The following is a 23,898-nucleotide window of genomic DNA, read 5'->3' as shown; positions in this document are numbered from 1 at the left end:
ATACCAGCTGTGTGTAAGAGGGATCAACAGTCGGTCTAGAAGAAATGAAAATTTGCTGTTTGAAGTCATGAGTCAAAAAGATATGGTACTTTCCTTGGAGGAAATAATCGAAGATGAATTCCAGGAATTCTGTGTTAAGGACATTTCGACCGAAGACTGCAATCTGATTTCAGACTCTCCTGAAACTCTAAGGGTTTAACTGCGGGCGCCCCACTTTGCAGGACAGAGGCCTGGCTGCCAGTGAAGTCCACCTTCGCTTTAAAGTGTTAGGAGTGCTTATGACCTTTTGATTCAGAAGATGATACTGCATCTTTACCAAAAGCAAACGTCACAAAAAGCAAGCATCCAAAGTGACGAGGAGCAATGGGAATTCTCGCAAAGATGATTAAGGAAGGCTGCTAGTCATTTACTGATCTGTGGTGAGAGCACAAAAATGGAAAAGCAGTTACATTAAATGGGTAGCATGGTAACAAGACTCACACTGTGCCGGTAGAATGGGTCAACTTTTGTTGGGTATTTGTCAAACTGTAAAGGGATCAAAGCAAAAGCTAGTTACTTAAAGAATCTACATTTCTGTTCACTGCTTCAGTGGAGGCAGCCCGAAGCAAGCTTCTCTGCCATTAGGCTGTCATCAGCCTCTGTAACCTCACTGTATATGAAACCGTTCTGAGCTCGAGTCACTCTGACGAGAAATCAACAGGAACGCAAAATCAAAGCGAAAACCCATTCAGTGCATTTAGGTTGTGGCCACACAAGAGCGGCTTGCTTTCTAGGCTATATTTGGAGACTGGCGCGCACCAAACACCTGAACTGGAGAGAAGAGGCAATTGTTCAGATAAATCAGAGAGAAGTGAGCGTTGCATCTGATTTATCCAGAGAATTCCCTCCGTTTTCATCTTCACTTTGGCAGAACTGTACATTCAGCTGTTTTCTGAAATGTATTACCCCCAAATACAAGGCAATTTGGGCTAGGTCTTAGAACCTTTCTTTTGAGCAGAAAAGAGAAAATACCATTATTTCTTCTAAGTAATGTCATCATCCTGGGCTGTAGCTCCCCTCAGTTAGATTTAACTCATTTTGTGAAACAGCTCACTCAGACTGGTATAAGCTCCTTCCCTAAATAACTGTTGAGAAGTATGGTTCATCCAGAAAACAGATACAGGATTTATCACAGGAAAAAATTTTTGGTCCCAAGGCCTTACCTCTAATATTCTCCTAAATAAAGTTTATAAAATAAACTTTGAAATATATATTTAAAAAAATTAAGTTGAACAAAATGGGGGAGAGGGAGGGAGGAGAGGATGCAAAGTTTGGTGAATCACGGAATTCAAATCTATCCTCACAATGCCTATATTAATTGCCTTAAAATCAAGTATTTCCTGAAATATTAAAAATTAAATAAGTAAAACGCTCTAATAGTCACTGTTATGGACAGGCATCTATCTCAAAATAGTTAGTATCCTACTATTCCTTACAGCTCCTAAGTTAAAAAACCCTAACTGGTCCTCCCGGCATGCGCTAGTCCCCAGGCAAGGCCTAGATCGTGTCACTGCCAGTGGTCCCTCTTACCACAAGGCTGAATTCGGACCCTGCAGGGCTCATCGCTCCCTGACCACTTGCTGGCAGAGCACAATAGCAGACTGGGGGCGCTGTCTTATGAAATACGGGAAATACAACACCTCCGTCAAAGCCGGTTTAAAAAACCTTCCGAAAGAGCGGGTATTGGGGGAGGGGTACCCAGGGCCATCCAAGTCTCCTGATGGCTCTCTCCCTCCTCGGCCCTTCCGGACTTCCCGGGATCCCGTGAGCATTTATTTGCTAGCGCCGAACACTGACATTTTTATATCTGGTGGCAACTCCCCAAGATGCTCAAGAAAACAAAAGCGCCCTTAAGAAGTTAACTACCGACACTGGATGTGACCGTTTTGAGGGCATCTAGAATAAATTCCACCCACAGTGCTAGGAATCACCGTCTAGCAAAGAGTTCCTACTTCAGGCCCTGGGTCAGTGCTGCCTGGAGCTGGGCACATCCCCTTCTCTCCAGCAGAGCTGAGCAAGGTCAAGGGAGTCCCCCAAACAGCTGTTGCTCCCCAGCCCATCTCCTGTGCCCAGACGGCCTGGTCCGACCCCACCGTGCTGCGTAAGAAGAGAGTCGCGCTCTACTTATCCTCACATTTCGGCCTGGGGTACGCACCATGGGCGGTGCTGGCGTCGGCATGATGGCGGCGGGCGGCAGGGCGTGGGGGAAGGGCGTGAACGTGTGCTGGTGCGTGTGCTGGTGCGTGTGCTGGTGCTGGTGCTGGTGCTGGTGGAACTCGGTCCGCAGGTAGGGTGGGGGGCCCAGGGAGGCCCCGCGGTCAGCGCTCTGGGAGGCCAAGAAACGTGTGTTCAGTTCCTGTCGCAAGATGTCTTGCTCTGGAAGAGAAGAACACGGACAGGGTGACACCTTTCCTTGGGACGGTAATTTCTTTCAGAACAGGACATCCAAGTAGCTCACTACGGAGGGCTATGGGCCCGGGGTGCGGCCGGGCCCTCAGTGGAAAGGGACAGCCGACCAGGCAATGGGTGGTAAGGCCCAGTCACACACTCTGTTCTCTGTCTCAGCTTTCAGGGACAGGCGGCCCATCAGTGGGGTGCACGGACAGAGTCCAGGCCGAACGGCCAGAGGTCAAGTTTCAGCTGTTTTACTGCCGGCTGAGTGACCCTGGGTGTGGGAAATCGGCCATCTGTGTCGCGGTTTCCTCGTCTATCATACGGGAACAATAACATTGCCTGTGCTATGGATTCGTTTCAAGGGTTAAAGAAATGAACCTATTGAAGTGCTTAAGAGCAGTGACTGGCTGACTACTAAAAGTGAGCTGTCGACACAGCAACATGCCATGACAGGCCCCTCATGCCCTCTTCCAACATAAACCTCTGCTTCACGGCTCTCTGTATCGGTGGTAGAACATGGCCACGACGAACCCAAAGTTGTGCCACTTGGCCTGATTAATACAGGTGAGGAGAAAAGGACCCAATATCCAACACTAGGTGTGTCCTTAAAAAGCTGGGACATATGCTCACAAAAAGTACATCTTCTTTCCCACCCACGGTAGAAGGCCTTAGTCAGCTAACAAGGATGTGACTTAAGATCCTGGCCTGAAACAGACACGGGATGTGTAGAGCTTTTCTGTCAAGCTATTGGGAGCCCAGGTGACAGGGCCCAGACAACCTGTGCTTTACTGCTCAGAGGATGACCCTGGTCAGAAAAGTCTCTCTGGCAGTGTCCGATTCCAGGCCACTGTCATGCCAGGTTGGGATGGGTGTTGGTACGTATTTTTGCTGAATCTCAGCCTATAGAGGGCTGGAGGAAGATCACAAGAAGACATACAGTGAAGCAGAAAATCGTGAGTGGATAACACCTAGCCGTCAGGGACAACACAGACAGCAGGCGAGGCCCTCTGGAGGGGACAGTGGGAGCACGAAGAAGCCAGGCCAGCTCGTCCATCCTACCTGAGTAAGTGCCCCCGGCCGGGTGTCCGGGCACCTGCAGACTCCCTGATGTCAGAGGTGGTGGAGGAGGCAAGGCAGTGGGAGGGGCAAACATATTGGGGTGATGTGAGTGTGCGGGGGGCTGGAGGGTGGGCGTGAAGCTGTGCAGGGGGCTGTGGTTGGGCAGTGACAGGGGGAATGGGGAGGCCGAGGGGTGGTGGGAGGCGTGGGGGGGGCCGGGCTGAGTCTTCGCTGGGGTGCTGCTCCTGCTACTGCTGTTGGAATACCAAAAAAAAAAAAAAGAAAGAAATGAAAAACAAAAGAGGTAAGCCATTTATTTTCTTAAAAAAACCCCTAGGTCCCTGCCCAAAGCCATTGAACACCTTTTCTCTTGCTCCTTCCTCTTCCCAGACCCTCCCCTGTGCGCGCAGAGCCTCTGCTGAGATCGCAGCTCCTCTAAACTGCCCCCACGACTGCGGACACAGCAGAATAGGAGCCGTTGCCCCAAGCCGCCGCCACGTCCAGACAGCTGCCCCCTCCCATCCTGCACCAGCCACACTTGCAACAGGGCAACGTCAGTGGAAAGCAATAAGCGCGGTGAGCTGCTCCCTCTTCTGTGAAGAAGCACAGGGAAGGGGGAGCCAGGGGGTCAGGTGCCCCGTCACCCCTGTGGTCTGGAGGCCACAGACGTGGCCTCGGGGGCAGAAGATGGGCCTGGCCCCTGCCAAGGCAGCTTCCTTCCCCTGTTGCAGATAGGAGAGAGCAAGGCTCTTGACCGCCATGGTCACCCGTCACAGTCACAAGGAAAACACTACCAAAGTCACCAAGCGCGGCGGCTTAGAATGACAACCCCCGGGACCAGCCGGGGTGGGCAACACTGAGGCCTGCGCCCTGGGTCCCTGTTCCCCTTTTCTTTGCGGGTTTCCTTGTGCTGCTTTGTAAACTTTCCTTTGTACTCTGGCAAAGACAAGACGGAAGAGTGCCTGGATCTCCAGGGAGGAACACCTCTCTCTCCCTAAACCTGGCGTGTTTCTTCTCTACCTCTGTGACCCACCCGGAGGAAGGAAATCACAGTGGAAATTCCTCAAACCAGATTACTCCTTGGTCCCCATCTTCCCGCCCCTGGAGTTGCAGGGAGATGTGATGGTGGGTGGGGGGGGGTGGTTGTGGTGGCAAAGAGCTTTCCTTTTAAGATTCTCAACACTGCACCATCTCCCTGGCGAAATTTCCGTTCCCTGCCTCTGACCGGGGAACCGGCGGGGCTCGCGGGCACAGAGCCCTCAACTCAACTCTCCCTTCCTTGAACCTTCTTCCTCTTCCTGCCTTCACTCTCTCAGGAGCCTCCGTAGATATTTTGCTCTTGACAACGTCCTCACCACCCATACTCCACCCAACGCATCCCGTCCTGCTCCCAAGAGACCCTGTCCCACCGGCCCCTCAGGTCCCGTCCCTGTCTTGCGTCCCCGCCTCGCTGAGAACACTGCGATCGCGCTTCCAACAGGACACCGCAGTCCCCGCGGGCCCCGCTCCCACCGCCAGCTGCCCGTCCATCAGAAGATGACCAAAGCCGGGCCGGCGGCTCACCTGAGGCTGTTGAGGCTCAGGCTGCTGCTGTTGTAGGCGGACAGCGGCTGGGGGAGGCTCTGGGCGGAGGGGTGGGCCGGCGCGGGCGGGAGGGCCTGGGGCGGCAGCGGCCCTGGGGACTGCGGCCGGGGCGGCCGGGGCGCCGGCGGCGGCGGAGGCGGCGCGGGCTGCGGCGGGGCCTCCGGGGGCGCGGGCGGAGGCTGGGCGCCGGGGCGCGGGGGGGGCGGCGGCGGGGGCTCGGCGCGCGGCCCCGAGGCGGGGTCCGGAGAAGGCGCTCGGGGCGGGGGCTCCGCCTGGGGCTGGGGCGGCGGGACCTGAGGGCGGGGGTCCTTCAGCACCACGGGCTCAAAGATGGGCTCTTTGCCGCAGTCCTGGCTCTTCTCCTGGCTCCTCTCTAGACCCGAAATCTTGGGGACAATGGGCCCCGCATCGCGGCCGTCGTGTTGGGGTAGCGCGCCGACACCGAGCTCCGGATCTGTGCGGGGCGAGCAGAGAGAAAAGCACAGGCAGGTGCGTGAGTGGAAGCCAATGCCGGGCCCGGCTCATCTGTGCCCACTGGGCCGTCCCCGGTGCTGTCCTGTCTTTACCGCTGGGAGCAGCCGTGTCCCTGGGGGAGAAAGGCCCACCAGCCAGAGAAGGCTGCCTTCCAGGAAGCGGCTGAAGCCACCAGACTCTGAAAACGAATGTTTCCCTTAACCTTGACAAAGCCTTTTGTGCGGCAAAATTCAGAAACAAGAGCCAACAAGTTGATTCTCCTTTTAAAACAAACATACTTCTTGACTACACAGAGGAGAAGTGTTTGCAGTAGCACACGAAGCAAAAGTTATTTAGCCCCACAGATGTCTCTTATCGGCCTGGCCTCCTTCCCCCTTTCCATTCGGACTGATGGAGCCCGCGTGACATTTGGAGAAATGATTTTCTGTTTAGCAAGGGCTAAACTTCCGGTCAGACGTCAGGCCCCTACTGCTGAGGCTTTCTCCTCTTACGGATGATCCCAGGGTTTGAGACTGAAGGTGCAAACGTGAATTTAGGCCAATTTACTGTCAACTACACATGCTTGAGTTCTTAAAGAATTCCCTCTGGACCACTGGAGGAGTCCTTAGCCAAGTGAGGACAAGGGGTGGGATGCTGGACTTGGGACCAAGCCTGGATGTGAAATGTAAGTCAAATTCTACAGTCACTAATGAAATGTAGACAACAGATGCTCCCATATGAATTTAAAAGATATGCTTCCCTCCAAAGGTCAAAAGATCCATGCCACATCTAGTATAGGGGTTACCTGATTACCCCGTAAGTCAAACTCCATACAGTCCTCTAACAGAATAATGAAAGACAAATATGGCATTAAATACAAAGAGGTGGACCGACTTATGAGTAAGTACTTTTGTATACGTCGCAGGGAGAAAATTACCTTTCCTGCATTTTTGCGCTTAAAAAAAAAAATCCATCCTTTTGTTATATACAGCTTAGAAACTGGAAGAGAATAGATCACAATATTCTCTGAAATGAGGGTGGTGTTTCAGGGTATTCCTAAATGAACTACTTTGGGCATGAACTTTCTCTTTTAATCTCACTGTTACCAAGTATGAAGAATACATGGTATTCTCACTGGTCCTATTAATTTCTGTAGATGTCCTCTTGCGTCTACACACATCATTTTTTCTTCCCTGGAATTTGCATCAAAGCAATCCATTATTTTCGTGTTCTTTTGGTAAAACAGATCAAACCTGTAATATGCACAAAAGCAGAGACAAATGGTGGGCTTATAAGCAAACCACGTTTTTAGCTAATATGAACTCGGCTATCCTTAAGTCCCACAGACAGTGTGGAACAATTACACAAACAGAATGCCAAGAAAGCCCCCTCTTCACATGGCTCAGGTACGAAAGCATAGAGCATCTGATGCATCTGGTGAAAAGCAACTCTAGGCTTCTGACATCCTACTCACACACATTTCTCTCCAGTGCCGTCTTCAGAACCTTGCTAGGAAGATCTTTGCTTATGATAAGCTGACATTTTATGAATTTCCAAAACCTGAGGGCTGAGAGAGAACAAGAGTCCTGATGTGGACACAGACCCCCTTCAGCCACAAGAAGAACTCCTACAACACAAAGGAAGACCCTTTATCTGCAGACACCCAGCTCTAGGGATCCTGGCTCTGCTCCTTTTTCATTTTTTTCTACCATTTTCACAAGATTTTCCACAGCAAGCAATTATACAAGCTCACTGAAAACCACAGGCTTCACACAATGCAGGCTGGTTGGTTAGGTCTGGGGCAGAAAGCACTAACACCCCGGAAATTCTAACAGCACAAAAAAAGAAGGCACAGTACAGGCTTGGGCTCGCTTCCCAAGGCTCCATAAAGGCAGAGTTGGCGCTTATGTTTCCTCTGCTGTCCCACCGTCTCAGGACCAACCCCAACCCAGCTAGAGTCAGAGGAGTGGTGCTGAGACTGTGGCGGTGTTGCCATCCCTGATGATCAACAAGGTACACCGGCAAGACCGAAACCTCTCTAGCGAACCCTACAAATTTGTAGGGAACCACTGGCTTGGGAAACCGAGAATCACAGAATTTTGGAAGAAGACCAGAATCTGGGAGACCATCCCAGCACTTCTCAAACTCTAACGTGCATCTGAAAGCCCCGAAGATCAGGTTCAAATGCAGATTCGGATTCAGCAGCTTTGGGGGTGAGCAGGGCTCCAGAGTCTACCATTCTGAGAATTTCCCAGGTGATGCTGATGCTTAGACCGTTCTGTGAGTAGCTAGCAAGCATGTTATCCAACCCTCTTCGACTAGATGGGGAATAAGCCCAGAGAAGTTAAGGAACTTGCTTGCTGTTGAATAAACCAGACAGCAGAGTTCTAGTGCTAACTGCCACCACTAAGTGACTTTTCTATGATTTACACAATGCTGCCCCCTAACACAAAACAGGTAATGATAAATCCAGGATTCAGTTAAAATATTTAAGTACAGACAGTGCAAAGGGTTAGGAAAGCTACAAATTGTCGCTGGAACACGGCCTTTCAGCTCAATCTGAAAGCTATCGTCAGTCCATCAACACTTGGTGCCCCAACCTACTGACCAAGGCAGCCGACAGGTTGGAAGGCTGGTAAGAACTTTGGGGCTGAAACAGTTTTACGATCCCCCATTTGCACGGGTCTCGTGAGGCACAGACTAGGAATCATGCATTTTTGTGGCTAATCGGCAATGCATTTCCTTTTCCTTTCAATTATTCAATAAATGCGTCTTCCCAGTTAAGCTCTTCCGTCCTGACAGTCCACTTGTCTTACTGAGCTTCTCCAACATTGGCAAGAACACATTAAAAAAAAAAAATTTTTTTTTTGTATTGCTCAGTGTGCTCTGAATTTGCCAAAAGATGAAATGTGCTGAGGCGAAAGAAATAAGAACGTGCAAAGTGACTAGTCTTATTTAGAAGCTTTTTTCATTACGTTTTGGGGTTTTAAAATTTCTCTTTTGTGTTTATAAAAATAACATCATGCTTATAAATAAAAGATATGCAAATCTGAATTACACTATACAGTAAAAAGGCTGAATGCACTGCATGTAAATTGTATCTCAAGAAACTTGACTCAAACACAATACTTAAAAAAAAAAAAATCGTAAGGGTAGACTAGGAAAAATGTGCTTGATTTTACTTCAAATTGGATACAAGTTCCCTGGGGAAAATGGACTCTCTTTTACTTTACTAGTTGAATATAAACCCTATAACCTCTGTGGAGGGCAATGTGGCAACATTTAGCCAAAAAACTAATGGAGTTCCCTTGACCTGATGAGTAAGAATTTGGTCTATAAACACAGTGGAACAACATCACGATTTGAATCGCCCGTTTGGAAACAACTCAAATGTAATCATTAGGGTTCTGGTTACAAATGGATTTGGTACATCCATGCAGTGGAAAAGACTGAGGAGCTCTGTATGTACAATGTGGAGCATATGCTAGCTTTTATAAAATATGGAAGAAGGGGGCTTCCCTGGTGGCGCAGTGGTTGAGAGTCTGCCTGCTGATGCAGGGGACATGGGTTCGTGCCCCGGTCCGGGAAGATCCCACATGCCGCGGAGCAGCTGGGCCGGTGAGCCATGGCCGCTGGGCCTGCGCGTCCGGAGCCTGTGCTCCGCAACGGGGGAGGCCACAACAGTGAGAGGCCCGCGTACCGCAAAAAAAAAAAAAAAAGAAAAAAAGGAAGAAAATGTATTAATTTTTACTTTATATATAAAGCAGCTCTGGAAGAATACCCAAGAAACCAACAGCAGTGAGTTACCTGTTTGGGGGCTTGAGGAGTGAGAACTGGAGAGACAGAGAACTGGGGGAGGGGGAGGTATTTTACTGTCTACATACATGCATACTTAAACTTTTGAATCCTGTGATCATGTTACCTATGAAAAATTTTAAAACTGGTCTTATGTTTAAAAACAGTCTGAACAAGGGGAAAAAAAAGCAAAGCAAACAAAACTGGCAATTTGAATAGTGGTATGACTAATAGGCACGGAGAGTATATTTTATATGAAATAAGAAAACAGAAGGCACACGTTTATACTAATAACGTTTAAAATAAAACGGATTTTATGAAAAATATAAATGACTAAAACTGACTTAAAGAAACAAACAAAGCCGATCATAAAAGTAAACTGAAAAATGACTCCCTATCAACACCCCCTCAACCAAAACAAGGTACCAGGTGCATTTCGTGTTCTAGACAATGTGGACTAAACCCATAGGAGGCAAACGATTCCTGTCATTTAAATTGAAGACCAACAGCAAACCTACAACCAAAGGAAGAGGCAAAACTATTATTTACAAAAAATATAATTATCTCTCTGGAAAACATAGACAACCAGCTGAAAAAATATAAGAACTAATAAGGGAGCTCAGTAAGGTACCCAGATAAAAGCCACAAACATCAGTTGCTTTCCTACACACCAGCGATCGTGAAGAGAAAAAATAAAAAAGGAATACGCTTTACAATAACCAAGATCATGTAACACCTGGGAACGAACCTAACAAGAAAATTATAGGGCCTATAAACCTTCAGAAACATACCTCCCCAAATGCTTTGAGAATCTATGTTCTAGGGTGTTTTATGATTCAAAAAATAAAGTAAATGAATAAATAAGTAAATAAACAAATGGGGCGGGGCGGGGGAGTGGGGAGGAGAGGAGGGAGGGGGAGGGGAGAGAAAGAGAGAGAAGTTAAAGGTTAAGCCATGGAAGAGGTAGCTCTTAAAGAAGACCACCCCTCGGGGGAGTTTTCAAAGTCTGTTGGAGTATGTCTGGCTGTCACAATGACTGGAGGGTATTTAGGGGCTCTCAGGGAGATTAGATGGACCATGATATGAAGGTAAACCACACACAGTATCTTGGTTCACTTTCTAAAGTCCCACTTAACATTTGTGCAGCTGAAAAACCTAGAACCTGTTTTTGCAAAGAAAGACAAAATAATTTTCCACATGGCTTTAATACACACTGGGTTTTCTAAGAATGCAACTGTTGTATGTTGTTGCGTCTGCTGTGTTATGTCTTGTTGTTGAGTTGTTCATCACTTGGGAAAATCATGACATCAATGGTAATAAGGCTGATCCTGGTACGTGAATTACCACGACAGCCGTGCTTTTATGTACAGATTCAAGCATCTGACCTTTCGTTGTCTTCTAATGCAAACAGGCATCTACGTACTTAAAACATATTATGTTACTATAAACTACCTTCTATTTGTTTCTCCTTTACATTTCATTAAAGGCTTTATATACATTTAAAAATTATGTGTGCAGATAAGCATATTAACCATATATTTCACTCCAGAAATTAAAAAATAAGAGTGTGCTATAGGGACTTCCCTGGTGGCGCAGTGGTTGGGAATCCACCTGCCAATGCAGGGGACACGGGTTCAATCCCTGGTCTGGGAAGATCCCACATGCTGCAGAGCAACTAAACCGGTGTGCCACAACTACTGAGCCTGTGGGCCACAACTACTGGAGCCCGTGCTCTGCAACAAGAGAAGTCACTGCAATGAGAAGCCTGCGCACCCCAACGAAGAGTAGCCCTCACTCATCACAGCTAGAGAAGGATGCGTGCAGCAACGAAGACCCAATGCAGCCAAAAAAAAAAAAAAAAAAAAAAAGTGTGGTATAAAATAGTTCTTACATTACACAAAGAGGGCGCTGGGTGTGGTGGGATTGAGATTAGATGCATTATGTCCCTGTGATGGACTGCTCTGTTTCTAGAAGTCCAATAACTTACAGCAAAAATGCAATAACTATCTGAAAGGGTTGTTGTGGAAACTAAAAAGTCATGGTAAGTGCTTTCTACAATGTATAGCACAAAATGAGTAAGTGATCAGTGTTCCCAAAACTACTGTAGAAAGATTTCATTTCATGGAAAATATTTCATGACAAAATTACTATTAAGTAAAATAAAGTGCACTATTATCAATATGGTTTCAATACTTAAAATTATCTATATAAATGCATACATATATGTACAAAAAAAGAGATTAGAAAGATATGCATCAAAATGTTAACTGTTACCTTTAAGAAACAAGAAAAATAAACTGATATCAAGTGAAAAAAATGTTAACTGTGATCCCATCAGCCAGAAATAACCATTGATTCAATTTTTTAAATTTGTGCTTTTTTAAACTTTCCAAATTTTCTATAGTGAATATGTATTATTATTATAAAAGAAAAGAAAGGGATTATATTTTTAAAGAGTTCCGTCATGGACAATACATCTCCACCATCTAAAGAAGTCAACCAGGAAAGTGACTGTTTAAGTCTCTTGAAACTGCCTTACCTACTGGATGGAGTTTTTAGAAAAGCTCTTCACCCAGAGGACAGGTAAGTATTTTTCTCTCAGAAATGAGGATAGGATATAGTATGCATTAGCCTTTCATCAACTCCTCAGTGTTTCTAACTGGTTCTAACTGGTGTACTTGCACAGAAAGGAAATGGTGAACGTTGATGACAGAGAAGGAACGGGGCGGGGGGGGGGGGGGGGGGGGGGCGGGGAGGACAAACTCTCCCAAGGCACGTTTCAGTGCTTCTGGTCTTTACACTCGATTAGAAAGCCCTAAGAGGGTCTACCCACTATAAGGTCATTATTGTAGCAAATATGAACGAGCCTGAAAGGCATCACGAAAACCTTGTGGGGCACTGGTCATTAGGCAACGTATCCATCCATCCATCCATCCATCTGTATCTGAATGTTTGGACAGGTCCTATTTTTACATTATTCTATCTTCTAGCTAGCTTTTCTACTTATTTGTCCCCATGGAAGAGCACAGAAATCTCACCACACAGAAAGAATGAAGACTGTAGCCAAATAAGAAAAAGAACCCAAATTTTAAATCGAAAAATGGGAACATCAATAAATCTTGAAATGTTCAACACCAAACAGCCCAGAAATATAGGGAAGCATCAGATTTCTATGAATCTACATGCAATTATTTCAAGCTACCAGCAATATCCATTCCTTAAACACACTTTCTGTTGTCTATTCTGTGACCTCAGACAAAATCTCCTTTTTAGCAAAGGCTGCATGTTTTGTATATACTTACTAAAATGAAAACCACACCGTTGAATTCATTCGCCAATACTCTGAACTCTCCCCGTGTTTTAGGTGCCATCTCTAAAACTCTACACGCCAATGGTGTTTGACCGAAAACAATCTACCTTCTCTAACCTACACTTCTCTTTATTTTCCTCTTCTCCCTCTTTTCTTCAAATCATTAAACAGAGACCAGTTCGTTCCATCAGCAGATTCAATTACGAATGAATTGAACGAACGGAGGGATGACATTCAGTCTTGCAGCTCTTCCTTCGCGGTCACTGAAACTGTACAAATAAATTGAGGAAAGCCCACTGTTTGTTCAAGGCAAATTAATTTTCAAACACTGCAAGAGTGGGCAATCAGGGGAATGATGGGTGCTTGGCAGGGCTCAAAGAGATTCCATTTTGGGCTTGTCATTTTGTGTAAACATTAATTACCATCTGGGAGGCTAAGCTCTGGGCTGAAGACTGCATCGCAAACCTCTGAGGGCCTCCAGGGTTCCTAGTAAAAGCAGAATCCTAAATAGGAGAGAATAGCCATTGCATCTGCCCAAACACCAGCGGCCCACGGGGAAAGCTGTGTGGAGCCCGACAGATTAGAGGCTGCTGTTCTTAGACAGGCTAGTTTGGACAGCATTGAGTTCACCAGATTAACCTAGGACAGGGGTTAATCTGACAGGGGTTAAAGAAAAGTCAACAGACTGCAGTTGAGCGTACTTAGATCTGATTCAAGTTTATTCCTAGTAACCCTCACACCAACAAGCGTCCATCCTGAAGAGGATGTCCACGTTCCTGATGCTTTACGACCGAAGACTGCCTTCCGGGGGAGTATCCACCTTGGCTGTTCAGACTAGAGCCCACAGGAATGGCTTCCGCCTACAGCACAAGGCACCCTTACAGGTCAACCTGGGCTTGCAAACATTTTATTTCTTTTGTAGCCTCTGGCACACAGGAGCAATGAAGGACCATGTTGATGAAGGACCAAAATCAGGACGAGAGCAAGAGGCTGTGATCTATTGGGGGTGGAGATGGGGGCATTCAAGTCTTAAAAAAAAAAAACCCAGGAATGTCAAGGTCGTATACAATTCGCCTCATGTTTTCATTTCATACAAGGCAAAACGAATCACTTCATATGCCCAGCACTGTGCTAGGTCCTGAGGATACAAACATTAATGAGAAACAGCCCCTGCCTTCCAGGAGCTGGTGCTTGAGGACGCAGAACAGAGAGGAAAAACACATGAACCAGTAGTCTGGAAACCTGTGGCCTTCAACTTCAGTGTTTGTTATTTGCCAGGTTCACAGAGAAGCTGAGTTATCCACGGTAAAGCACTTTATCTGTAACACTTCCTGTTGCACTGGCTCCAAGGATCAGTCTTAGGCTCACATCAAGTGGACTGTGTTCTGGGCTATGTAGAGACCTAACCAGGTATGAAGGCTGAAATCTCCAGTCACTTCCCAGAACAATGCAAAAACTCCAAACGCCAGTTTCGGAGAAAGCCCAGGCTTTCGTGTTTTGGCCTCAAAGGCACACTCCCATTATCTTTGCTTGCGTCCTCCCGCCAGCCTCAATGTTCACCAGCAGGTCTCTCCGGCCAAGATCACCTCCCGCCTGGTTTCCCTCGCCAGCGCCTCTCTGCCTCTGCCCCCACCCCCTGCCGTGGGTCTCAGCTTCCCCGCCTGTGCTCATCAGCCTCGTCTGTTGACCAGGTGCCCACGTGACGCTGTGGACCCTGCGTGTGCTCACCCCAAGCACGACGACTCTTAAAACCAGGGTGCACTCAACACCTGACCTGATGCTTCTGTGTCTGTACGTCAGTACAGGGGTCCCAACAAGGAAAGGTTCTAAAAGGATTTTCAACCAAACATGTTCGCTCCTGAGCAAGGCCGATGCTGCAGTAAGAGCCGCAGGACACATTCCTTACACTCGGAGACAACAAGACAGACCCTTTGCTTATTTTGGAAATTTTCCAAGAGGTGGGGTCAAGGCGCTGACAATGAATTATACCTTTAGATGTCTGGTTAAAAAAAAAAAGTCCTCCTAGTATCTAATCATCCTGCCTTTCACATTAAGAACAATCAAGTGAGGATATGGGGGAGAAAAAAAGAATGTCATCTTTCTAAAGGCAGCCCTCCTTCCTGTATTTTCGTTACTAAGTACAAACGAGGACTCAAAAGCTGTCAAACTCACAGAGGCTCACAGACCTATTTATAGATCTGCTGCCTTCCTCGCTGTACTGCTGTCCACTGCTAACTTCGAGTATCATCAGCTCAGGGCTTCACGTCTGCAGCCAGAAGGGGCAATAATTGTGAGGGTCCCCTGCCCTTGGTCACCTTCTGAAGCAAACAATTCTTTGGTGTAATGTGTCCTTGCCATTTCGTCTCTTAATGGCATAAGCAAGTTTTCTGGGATCTGTGCGTGTCCGTTGTATCAATACTTATATGATATTTTGGGGGGCTATGGAATGAGGCATCTAGCTAATAACGTTCACCCTTGAAAAGCTTAGTGCACCCATTAAAGTTGGCAAGTGACTGGCTCTAGGTTAAACCCTATTTTCAACACTCTGTACTTTACCAGAGATTGTTTTCTCACAGACAAAGGTAAAAGCCGCCAGCACCAAAGACCTACTGAAACACGATCGGTCACGCTACCCTCCTGCTTTGTACGCTCTGATTGTGTGTCATCTGATTTCAGGCACAGATTAGACAATCGCTGAGACCGTTTAGTAAAGAGGCTGGGTGGGGTCCGCGATGTTGGCAGGTAGGAATTTCCATCTAGTCTATCCCAGGCTTTTCCTTGGCTCCCTGGCCCTCTACACAGATCCTCACCACCCCCAGGTTTCTTCCTAACCCTCTGCATGCAGGGCTGTGGTGTGCGGTGTGCCAGCCGAGGTAAGGTTGCCCTAAGTTCTGGTAACCACTGCTGCAGAGCCTGCGAGAACACGCACACTTCATCCCTCTCAAATAAGGGAGTCACCTGTATTACAAGACAGCCCTGTATGGATTTCCTCAAAGTTACCCTCCTGTCAGCGTCAGGGCGTCAAAAGGAACGTCTCAAGTTACTCTAGTAGGAAGGAGTGAGGCAACTCTTTTGTCATTTCTCACATTGGCAACTCAGTCTTTCTGTTGTGGAGGGAAGGCAAGAAAGAATCACAGACACCGAAGCACGGGGACCGCTCCGCCCTGCCTCTCCCTGTGCCGAGAGAGCTGCGGAGGGTTCGGGGTGGGGGCGGGGGTGGTTAGTACCCAGGAGGGACATCAGCGACCTCAGTCATTTTTCTACCAGTTCACACAGCTGTCACTTGGTGACTAGTAGAGCATCACCAAAAATCCTAAAAACACTGTTTCCCCAGAGAGTGGTTGGAAAACTCCAAGAACCACTCTTGTCCTGAGCTCAAAGGTCGCCCTTGAGAAGTGGGCTTTGCCCCGGACAATGTCTCGCATCTTTCGGCAATGAACGCGCTGCCAGCATCCAGACATGCCTGTCTGTACTGAGGACGGAGCACAAAACTCCTTCCGAGTCTGTTCAAACAACCCGCTGTGACCCATGGGGCCTGGGTGCCGCGCAGCCTGCAATCGGTCTGACTGGCTTATGTGTGAGCACCACAGAGGCCGCTACCATGAATCCGTGACGGCTTCGATTTTTCTGATAGCATGGAGCCTTTGATTCTTTAGTTAAAGGAGGAGGAGCAGAGAAAAGAGGACTTTGACAGCTTCTCTAAGTCAATTCTGGCCTTTCTGATCCCAAACTGTCCTCCGTTTTATACTATGATTCTGATGTGTCCCACAACCTCGCTATTCCAAGTGTGGTCCACAGACCGGCAGTACTAGCATCACCCAGGGTCTTGTTAGGAAGTTAACTTCACAGCCCCCATCCGTGTGCACGTTCAAGTCTGCAAAGCACTGCTCTGTAGCACTGCTGGGAGCGTTCAAGAGCCTCGGGAAGCCCCATAGCTGAGGGGTGCCATTCATGAGGCTGCCGATTCTTCCGTGTCTCCATCTCCCAAGACCCACGCTTGGAAGTGACTGTCTCCACTCTTCCTCGGGTGGGATGGTGGGTGGTGGCTGTATCATCCACCAAATCAGAAGGCACCTCCAATATGGAACATAGTCACGAAGACCAGCAGCAGTGAGCTCTCATTTGCTTCCCATCCTGGCTCCATGCACGTTCCCTGGATCCCTCTCTGTGTAGAACAGGGAATTAGAGAGTCTTGGCCCAAAGCACGCCCATGAGCTGCCTTGAAGGACCTGATGGTTGTCACAAAGAAGAGGAAGTAGGTCTACTGTGAATGGTACGGCAGAACCAGGACCAAAGGACATAAACATAACTGTAGAAGAAGGTTTCAACCCAAAACAGCCTGGGCTGCCGTACAGGGAAACAAGCTAATGTTCTAGTTTGCTCTTCACCGGAAGTGTCCAAGAGGACACTGAATGACCATGACAAGAGTTTTGAGGAGTTAGTCATGGAATGGGAAGGGGCCTGGACTAGATGACTTCTGAGATCCCATGAGCTCCCAAATAAGGTATTGGTAGCACACTCCTTGGGAGAACATCATTTCTTTATTTTCCTTGACCTTCCCAGAGCCCGATCTTCTAAAACATTTCACCTGTAGATTAATAAACACTATCTCCTTGACTTGCACAAATTGTAATCAATGCCACATCTGAAAGAGTTATAAACTAAGAATCCCTACCCCAGATGACTATAGATATAACTTTCCTTAGGAGCAAAAGAAGTAAATCTGCTTATTCCCAGCTGTGATTTTGTGAAGTTGAAAGAGATTTTGAAAAACGGAGTGAGGGGGAGTGTTGTGCTGTTCCCTATATTTGAAATATTTTATCTTTTTCAAAGGATAAGTTAACCAATCCTTAAATTGACTTTCTATAAATGATCCAAGTAATAAATACTTGGTAGGAAAAAAAAAATCTCTTGCCATATTTTCATTTGCCATTATTTCACCACTTGTCATTACTTCACTATCCTCAGTTTAGCACAGAAAAAGGAAATATGGTCAAGTATAAAATCTGAAGCTACGTGTCCATAAGGTTTGGGAAAGCCGCCGTGAAGACGGGGATGACATCAGCCTATTAGAAACTGGAACCCCACTAGGTTCCGTGGTGTAAGGTTAGCACTCTGGGCCCCGAAACTGCCTTTCTGCTTGAGTTACCCTTCCAATCTGAAATGCTTAAAATCACCCTCTAGAAATAAAGAGCAGGAAATTATAACTGTCCTCGGATGGAGATGGAGCTGGAGTAAGTCACCAGAACACTAGTGCCTCCAAGTGCTCTCAGACAACCAAGCTAAGACTTGGGCACGTCCTGTCACAATGACGTAAACCCATCCGCAAATCCCTGAACTTTATGTTCAGAGATGTTTTCAAAACAGAAGGTAATATGGCATCCGTTTGTTTCTTCTTCAACGGCTAGAGGACCATCCATGTCTGCCTGGCTGTCCTACATCCCCATCCCCAGCTCGACAGGACGAAAATCAAGCCCATCCCCTCCCACTCCAACTCTGGATCCTCCGTCCCCATCATTGAAGCCCAGAACCACAGACCAACCTGTTTTCATTCCCCCTTAACAGTAATCAGTGGCTGGGTGTGAATACTGCTTATATAACTCCATTTAACACAAAGAAAACAACGGTTACAGAACCTGTTGTTCCTCAGTGGCCTGAGTGAGCTTTTAAACTACAAATCAGATCATGCTGTCAATCCCCTGTTTAAAACTCTCTGCAGCCACTATGGAATACGGAGGTTCCTCAGAAAACTGAAAGTACAATTACCATATGATCTAGCCACTCCTGGGCATATACCCAGACAAAACTCTAATGCAAAAAGATACATGCCCCACTATGTCCACAGCAGCACTATGCACAATAGCCAAGACATGGAAACAACCTAAATGTCCATTGACAGATGAATGAAGAAGACGTGGTACATATATACAATGGAATACTGCTCAGCCATAAAAAAGGATGAAATAATGCCATCTGCAGCAACATGGATGCAAGTAGAGATGATCATAGTAAGTGAAGTAAGTCTGACAGAGAAAGACAAATACCATATGATATGACTTCTATGTGGAATTTAAAATATGACACAAATGAACCTATCTACAAAACAGAAACAGACTCACGGACACAAAGAACAAGGGGGAGGGGGTGGGGGAGGGATGGAGTGGGAGGTTGGGGGTAGCAGATGGAAGCTTTTATATACAGACCATTCTGTATATAAAACAACAAGGTCCTACTGTATAGCACAGGGAACTATTGATATATTCAATATCCTATGATAAATCATAATGGAAAAGAATATAAAAAATGTATATATATGTGTAACTGAATGGCTTTGCTGTACAGCAGAAATTAATACCTTATAAATCAACTATACTTCAATTAAAAAATAAAATCAACTCTCCAGTGGCTTTGCATCTTACCTAGAATAGACTCCCACCCCTCACCATGGCCCCTGCTGCACTTTCCATCTGCTCCTGGCCACCCACCATCCAAAAGCTTCATGCTCTGCTCTCTCCATTCTCACACACGACAGTGTTTCTGAATGCCACCTGCCAAAGTCCTGTTGCAGTCACACCGGCTCACTAACCCTTCTGCAGTCACCACAGCCCCTGGCAACCACCCAAGCCCTCTGATGAACTTCTATTCTAGATGTTTAATGGCTGTGGGACTTACCAGGCATTTGCTACATTTTGTTATTGGTATTTTAATACAACTAGTTTTCTGAGAAGAGGATGAGGGATCTCAAAATCTTTCCATTTATTCAATCCTAAACACAATGCCTTCCAGAGAGTGAGCACTTGAAAAAGTATTTGATTTCTTTAGCCACATAATAATCAATTTACAAAATCTAAGCAAGTTTCTTTATATATGCAATTCAAAAGGGGAAAAAAAATCACTATAATGAGAAAAATAAACAATTACACAATAAGCCAGAAAAATCATGTCTCTTTGGAGTCATTTCCGTAATTGTACATTATACTGCAATAAAATAATAGTATATAACACAAACAAATGCAAAATAACTGGAAGCCATTATGAAGCTTAAGGATCCATTTTCGATATATAATAAAACTAATGTTCTATTTTGAATCATAAAAGATTCTAATAGTTTTGGAGTTTTTTGCATAACAAAAAAGCAGGGCAATCAAAAGCATATAATGTTAAAGGAGAGAGATATATTAATAATCAAAGGTAGGTAAAGCTTCTTTAGGTATTTGCCTATGGTCTACATTCTGGATCTAAAGTAGCCTACAGACCACACTGACACAGAAAACAGACTTGTGGTTGCCAAGGCGGGCGGGGACTGGGGGAGTTCGGGGTTAGCACATGCTAATTATCATATATAGGATGGATACATGACAAGGTCCGACTGTAGAGCACAGGGAACTATAGTCAATATCCTGTGACAAACCATAATGGAAAAGAATATGAAAAAGAATGTGTGTATGTGTGTGTGTGTGTGTGTGTGTGTGTGTGTGTGTGTGTGTGTGTATATATATATATACACACAACATTGTAAATGAACTATATGTCAATAAAATAAAATTTAAAAATAAGTATAAAGTAGTCTATAATCTTTGTGAGTACAAGTCTACTTTTATGTGTACTGAAAAAATAAACAAGAAAATATAAACAGTTTTTAGCCTGGGGGACAGTTATGGGGAAGTGTCAGAGGATTTTTACTTTTCACGTTCTACAGTATTTAAATTTTCAACAGAATACTGGCTTTAAATCCAGAAACATGATACAAAGTCAAATAACTGTGCAATCAGCTTAATACATTCATTATGAAAAAAACAAAGTAAAACATTTTTTTAAAATTGCCAAAGAAGACTGCTAAAAACCTAATAGAAAAATTACATAGCAATGAAACACCAAGGAGCAATGAATGCTAGAAAGAATGGTACCTGAACAATGACAGAGTCCAAAGTACACGCGGTTGAGGCGGGAGAGACAGGTTTTGGACTGGTACAATAAAAATCTCTATGATTGCCAAATACAACTAGGAAACACACCCACACATGGTATAAATCAAACTGGGAGATCACGAAATAAAGATTTACAAAATAGGGACTTCTCCAATAAAGCCGAGGATAACAGTTAATTTTTTTAAAGCTGCAAGAAAGATTCACAAATTGAAAATTTAATGGTCAAATCACAATTTTCCTTTGGAAATGCATCACTGAAATGGAAGTTGGAGGATCACCCTCCAAAGATAGGAAGACAGGATATGTGTGTCCACCTAAGAACAGTTAGACGGGGGATTCTGGAATAAACTCTGCTCCTTCACCTGACCACAAGCACCGCTTAAATCTGAGATCTTGACTCCGTGAGAGGTAAAAGGTTTTCCTACGGGGGAAAGTCAGCCCTGTGAGGACTGCAGAGCAAGTGATGATTCTCACGAGGGACACAGGCACTTCAACTAACGAAGACACAGAGATCCTCACAGCCTAAATGACAGGGGCTTAGAGCTCTTGTTGCTGCTTCCAATGTCATCTTCTTCAGCTCATCTGCTGTCCCACCCTCTCGTGGGTCTCAACAACGGCATGCACCTTGCAGCCTTGTTGGACTTAACAGTCGGCTTGCTACACCCACCCGTGTGCATGGAAGCCATATTGGCTAACTGAATTTAAGGGTGCCAAGGAAGGTTTTCAATCCTAAACCAGAACTCAAGGCCATTCTGAAGTCCTGACCTTAAAGGCAGCGTAGAAAGAGCAAGACAAAACAGTGGGTATTACTCTAATGTCCCCAAATCGGGAATATGCTTGCCTGTTGCCTCAGTGGCTTCAGAGGCCACTGCACAGAGAAGCATGTCCACCTTGCCACAGACAAATGGCCACACGTCATTCACCCCTGGAGGATCTATTTTTAATTACTGACACTGGTTATGTTTCTTTAGATACTGACTTACTCAGATCAATAAACTACTTTCTCCCAACAATCACACTTAGGACAAATGATTCCAGTTAGAGTTTGGTGTTTTCAAAGCATTGGGCTTAGGGCTACCCTGGTGATGCAGTGGTTGAGAATCCACCTGCCAGTGCAGGGGACACGGGTTCCATCCCTGGTCCTGGAAGATCCCGCATCGCCGCGGAGCAACTAAGCCTGTGCACCACAACTACTGAGCCTGCGCTCTAGAGCCTGGGAGCCACAACTACTGAGCCTGCGCTCTAGAGCCCACGAGCCACAACTACTGAAGCCCGCGTGCCTAGAGCCCGTGCTCTGCAACAAGAGAAGCCACCACAGTTAGAAGCCCACGAACCGCAATGAAGAGCAGCCCCCACTTGCCGGAACCAGAGAAAAGCCCGCGCGCAGCAACGAAGACCCAACGCAGCCAGAAACAAAAAATAAAATAAAATAAATAAATTTATTTTTCAAAAAAAAGCATTGGGCCTAAAATTCAAATATCCCCTGAGGGGGGAAAAAATCTCCCAGGGCCTTTCAAAAAGTGAGAACAATTTGAAAACGCTTTGCAAACACTAAGGGCTCAAAGTATACTCATCTCTCCTCTTGCAAAAAACGGGAGGAGGGGGAAATTATCATTCACCCACATTTTTAACCATCTCTTCCTGATCTTTGGAGGTGTTACCCGAATCCTTTGCTTCAAATTCCTGAACACTAGAAATGATTATTGCTCCCAGTAAAAGTAGCCAAAGCCAATGGGTCATGAGGGCCCCAGTTAAAACTGTGGACCCGGCACAAAGGTGTACTTCAGATACAATTTTCCAAATGGTCAGCGATGGGGGCTGGGATGAGGGGAACAGATATAAACAAAATAAAACCCACCAACTGGAAAAGAAAGCATGTCTTGACTAGAGGCAACGACATCTTAATCCTCTGGAATGCACCACAAATTCCACAAACATAACCGGGGGAGGGGGGGGGTGTTTACCCCCTCAAAACCACAGATCAATTCATGGCAAATGCTTAAATCTTTTTTAGGTACAAAGAAGCGCAATTTTCTGTCTGCCCGAACAAAGACATGTAATTACAGAGCGCAGAGTCTGGAGAAGATGCACCTTGGTGAGATTGTGTGGTACCAGATTTTATAAAGAACAATAACAAAACAATGGGAAGCCTATCATGAATAGTAACTGGATTCGTGAAACTCAATCAATAGATGGACAAGTGGAAATAATGGAAGTTCAGTGTAGATTTCTCCCTAAATGAACAGAACTTTTATCTCCCTTATGGCATAATTTTGAGAGGCGATATACTATAGTTCAAAAATTAACTGGATTCAAGTTCTGGCTTTGCCGCTAATTAACCAAGCGACTTTGAGTGAATCACTTCACCTCTCAGAGCCTTGGCTTCCTCAAATGAATCAAAGAATCAAAGAGAAGGTGACCCTTCTAGTTCCAAGGGTCTGTGACTATACTGGCACATTGGTCTGCTTTCAATTAAGGCCATCAACAAATCACACACATGTACATATGAAGTGAAATTTTATTTTTAAACCCAAAACTGGATGGGCACAATTCCAAGTCTTTGCTCTGCCGATCCTACAAAAACTCTCTCTTAAACAGACACTAACTGAAAAGTAAGAGCCATTCAAACTCTAGCTTGCAGATTTCAGAGAAACCTGCTAATGGTAACAAGGGCCCAGACTTATAAAATAGTCTCCTGGCTGGAGGAGACTCTGGAAAATGTCTGGATGAGTCAGGTCTGTCTCTTTAACATTTATTGTCATTCCTCCTGGTAAAAAATAAGTTAGCCTTTAAGACCAGGAGCTTCTTGAGAGTGAGCAGGTATTCTATCCTCTGCGTCTTTATATTTCCAGTGCCTGGAATACTTTAAGAAGCAAACGATGTTTTACTGATCGAGTGAATAATGGAATGAAGAAACTGGGGCGGCTGTTAATGCTTGTTTTGAAAGTGTGAATTTGTGCCAATGTGAATGTTGTGTTTGCTTATGTGCAATTCTGTCTTCAAGAAACCCTAGGTGAATGCAGAAAACGGCACACCCAGCTGAACCGAGTCCACGGGAGTACAATGAACATACAAACTTCAAACCCCCACCAGCGACCTCAGCTCACCACGTACCCTGAGTCCCACCCATCCACACCTGGTGCCACGACTTCCCCTCCGGTTTCAGACAGCCCTCCTGCCACCAATTCACGATAACTCACAGGCTGTAATCCTTCCAACATCCACGTCCACAAGCCAACTTCAAGCCCTTTTCAAGGTAAATGCCACATTTATTGGAGCACTATGTATTTTTTTTAACATCTTTATTGGAGTATAACTGCTTTACAATGGTGTGTT

General features: G+C 45.8%; 1 protein-coding gene across 9 annotated transcripts in view; it reads right to left on the bottom strand.

Moving 5' to 3' along the window:
- AUTS2 (activator of transcription and developmental regulator AUTS2) overlaps positions 1-23,898 on the bottom strand; it is a 1,117,278-nt gene that overhangs the window by 23,351 nt on the left and 1,070,029 nt on the right. For 4 of the 9 annotated variants that reach the window (XM_073792031.1, XM_033839891.2, XM_073792032.1 and 1 more), the window contains 4 exons: positions 5,056-5,530; positions 3,493-3,746; positions 2,174-2,415; positions 481-525 (listed from right to left, as the gene is read on the bottom strand). In XM_073792031.1, the coding sequence (XP_073648132.1) occupies positions 481-525; positions 2,174-2,415; positions 3,493-3,746; positions 5,056-5,530 (1,016 nt within the window). The remainder of the gene's footprint in view (positions 1-480; positions 526-2,173; positions 2,416-3,492; positions 3,747-5,055; positions 5,531-23,898) is intronic. The other 5 variants (XM_033839892.2, XM_073792029.1, XM_073792030.1 and 2 more) reach the window with 5 other exon arrangements.

Source organism: Tursiops truncatus, chromosome 15, assembly GCF_011762595.2.
Source record: "Tursiops truncatus isolate mTurTru1 chromosome 15, mTurTru1.mat.Y, whole genome shotgun sequence".
NCBI lineage: Eukaryota > Metazoa > Chordata > Mammalia > Artiodactyla > Delphinidae > Tursiops > Tursiops truncatus.
This window is presented reverse-complemented; position numbering and strand designations above follow the sequence as displayed.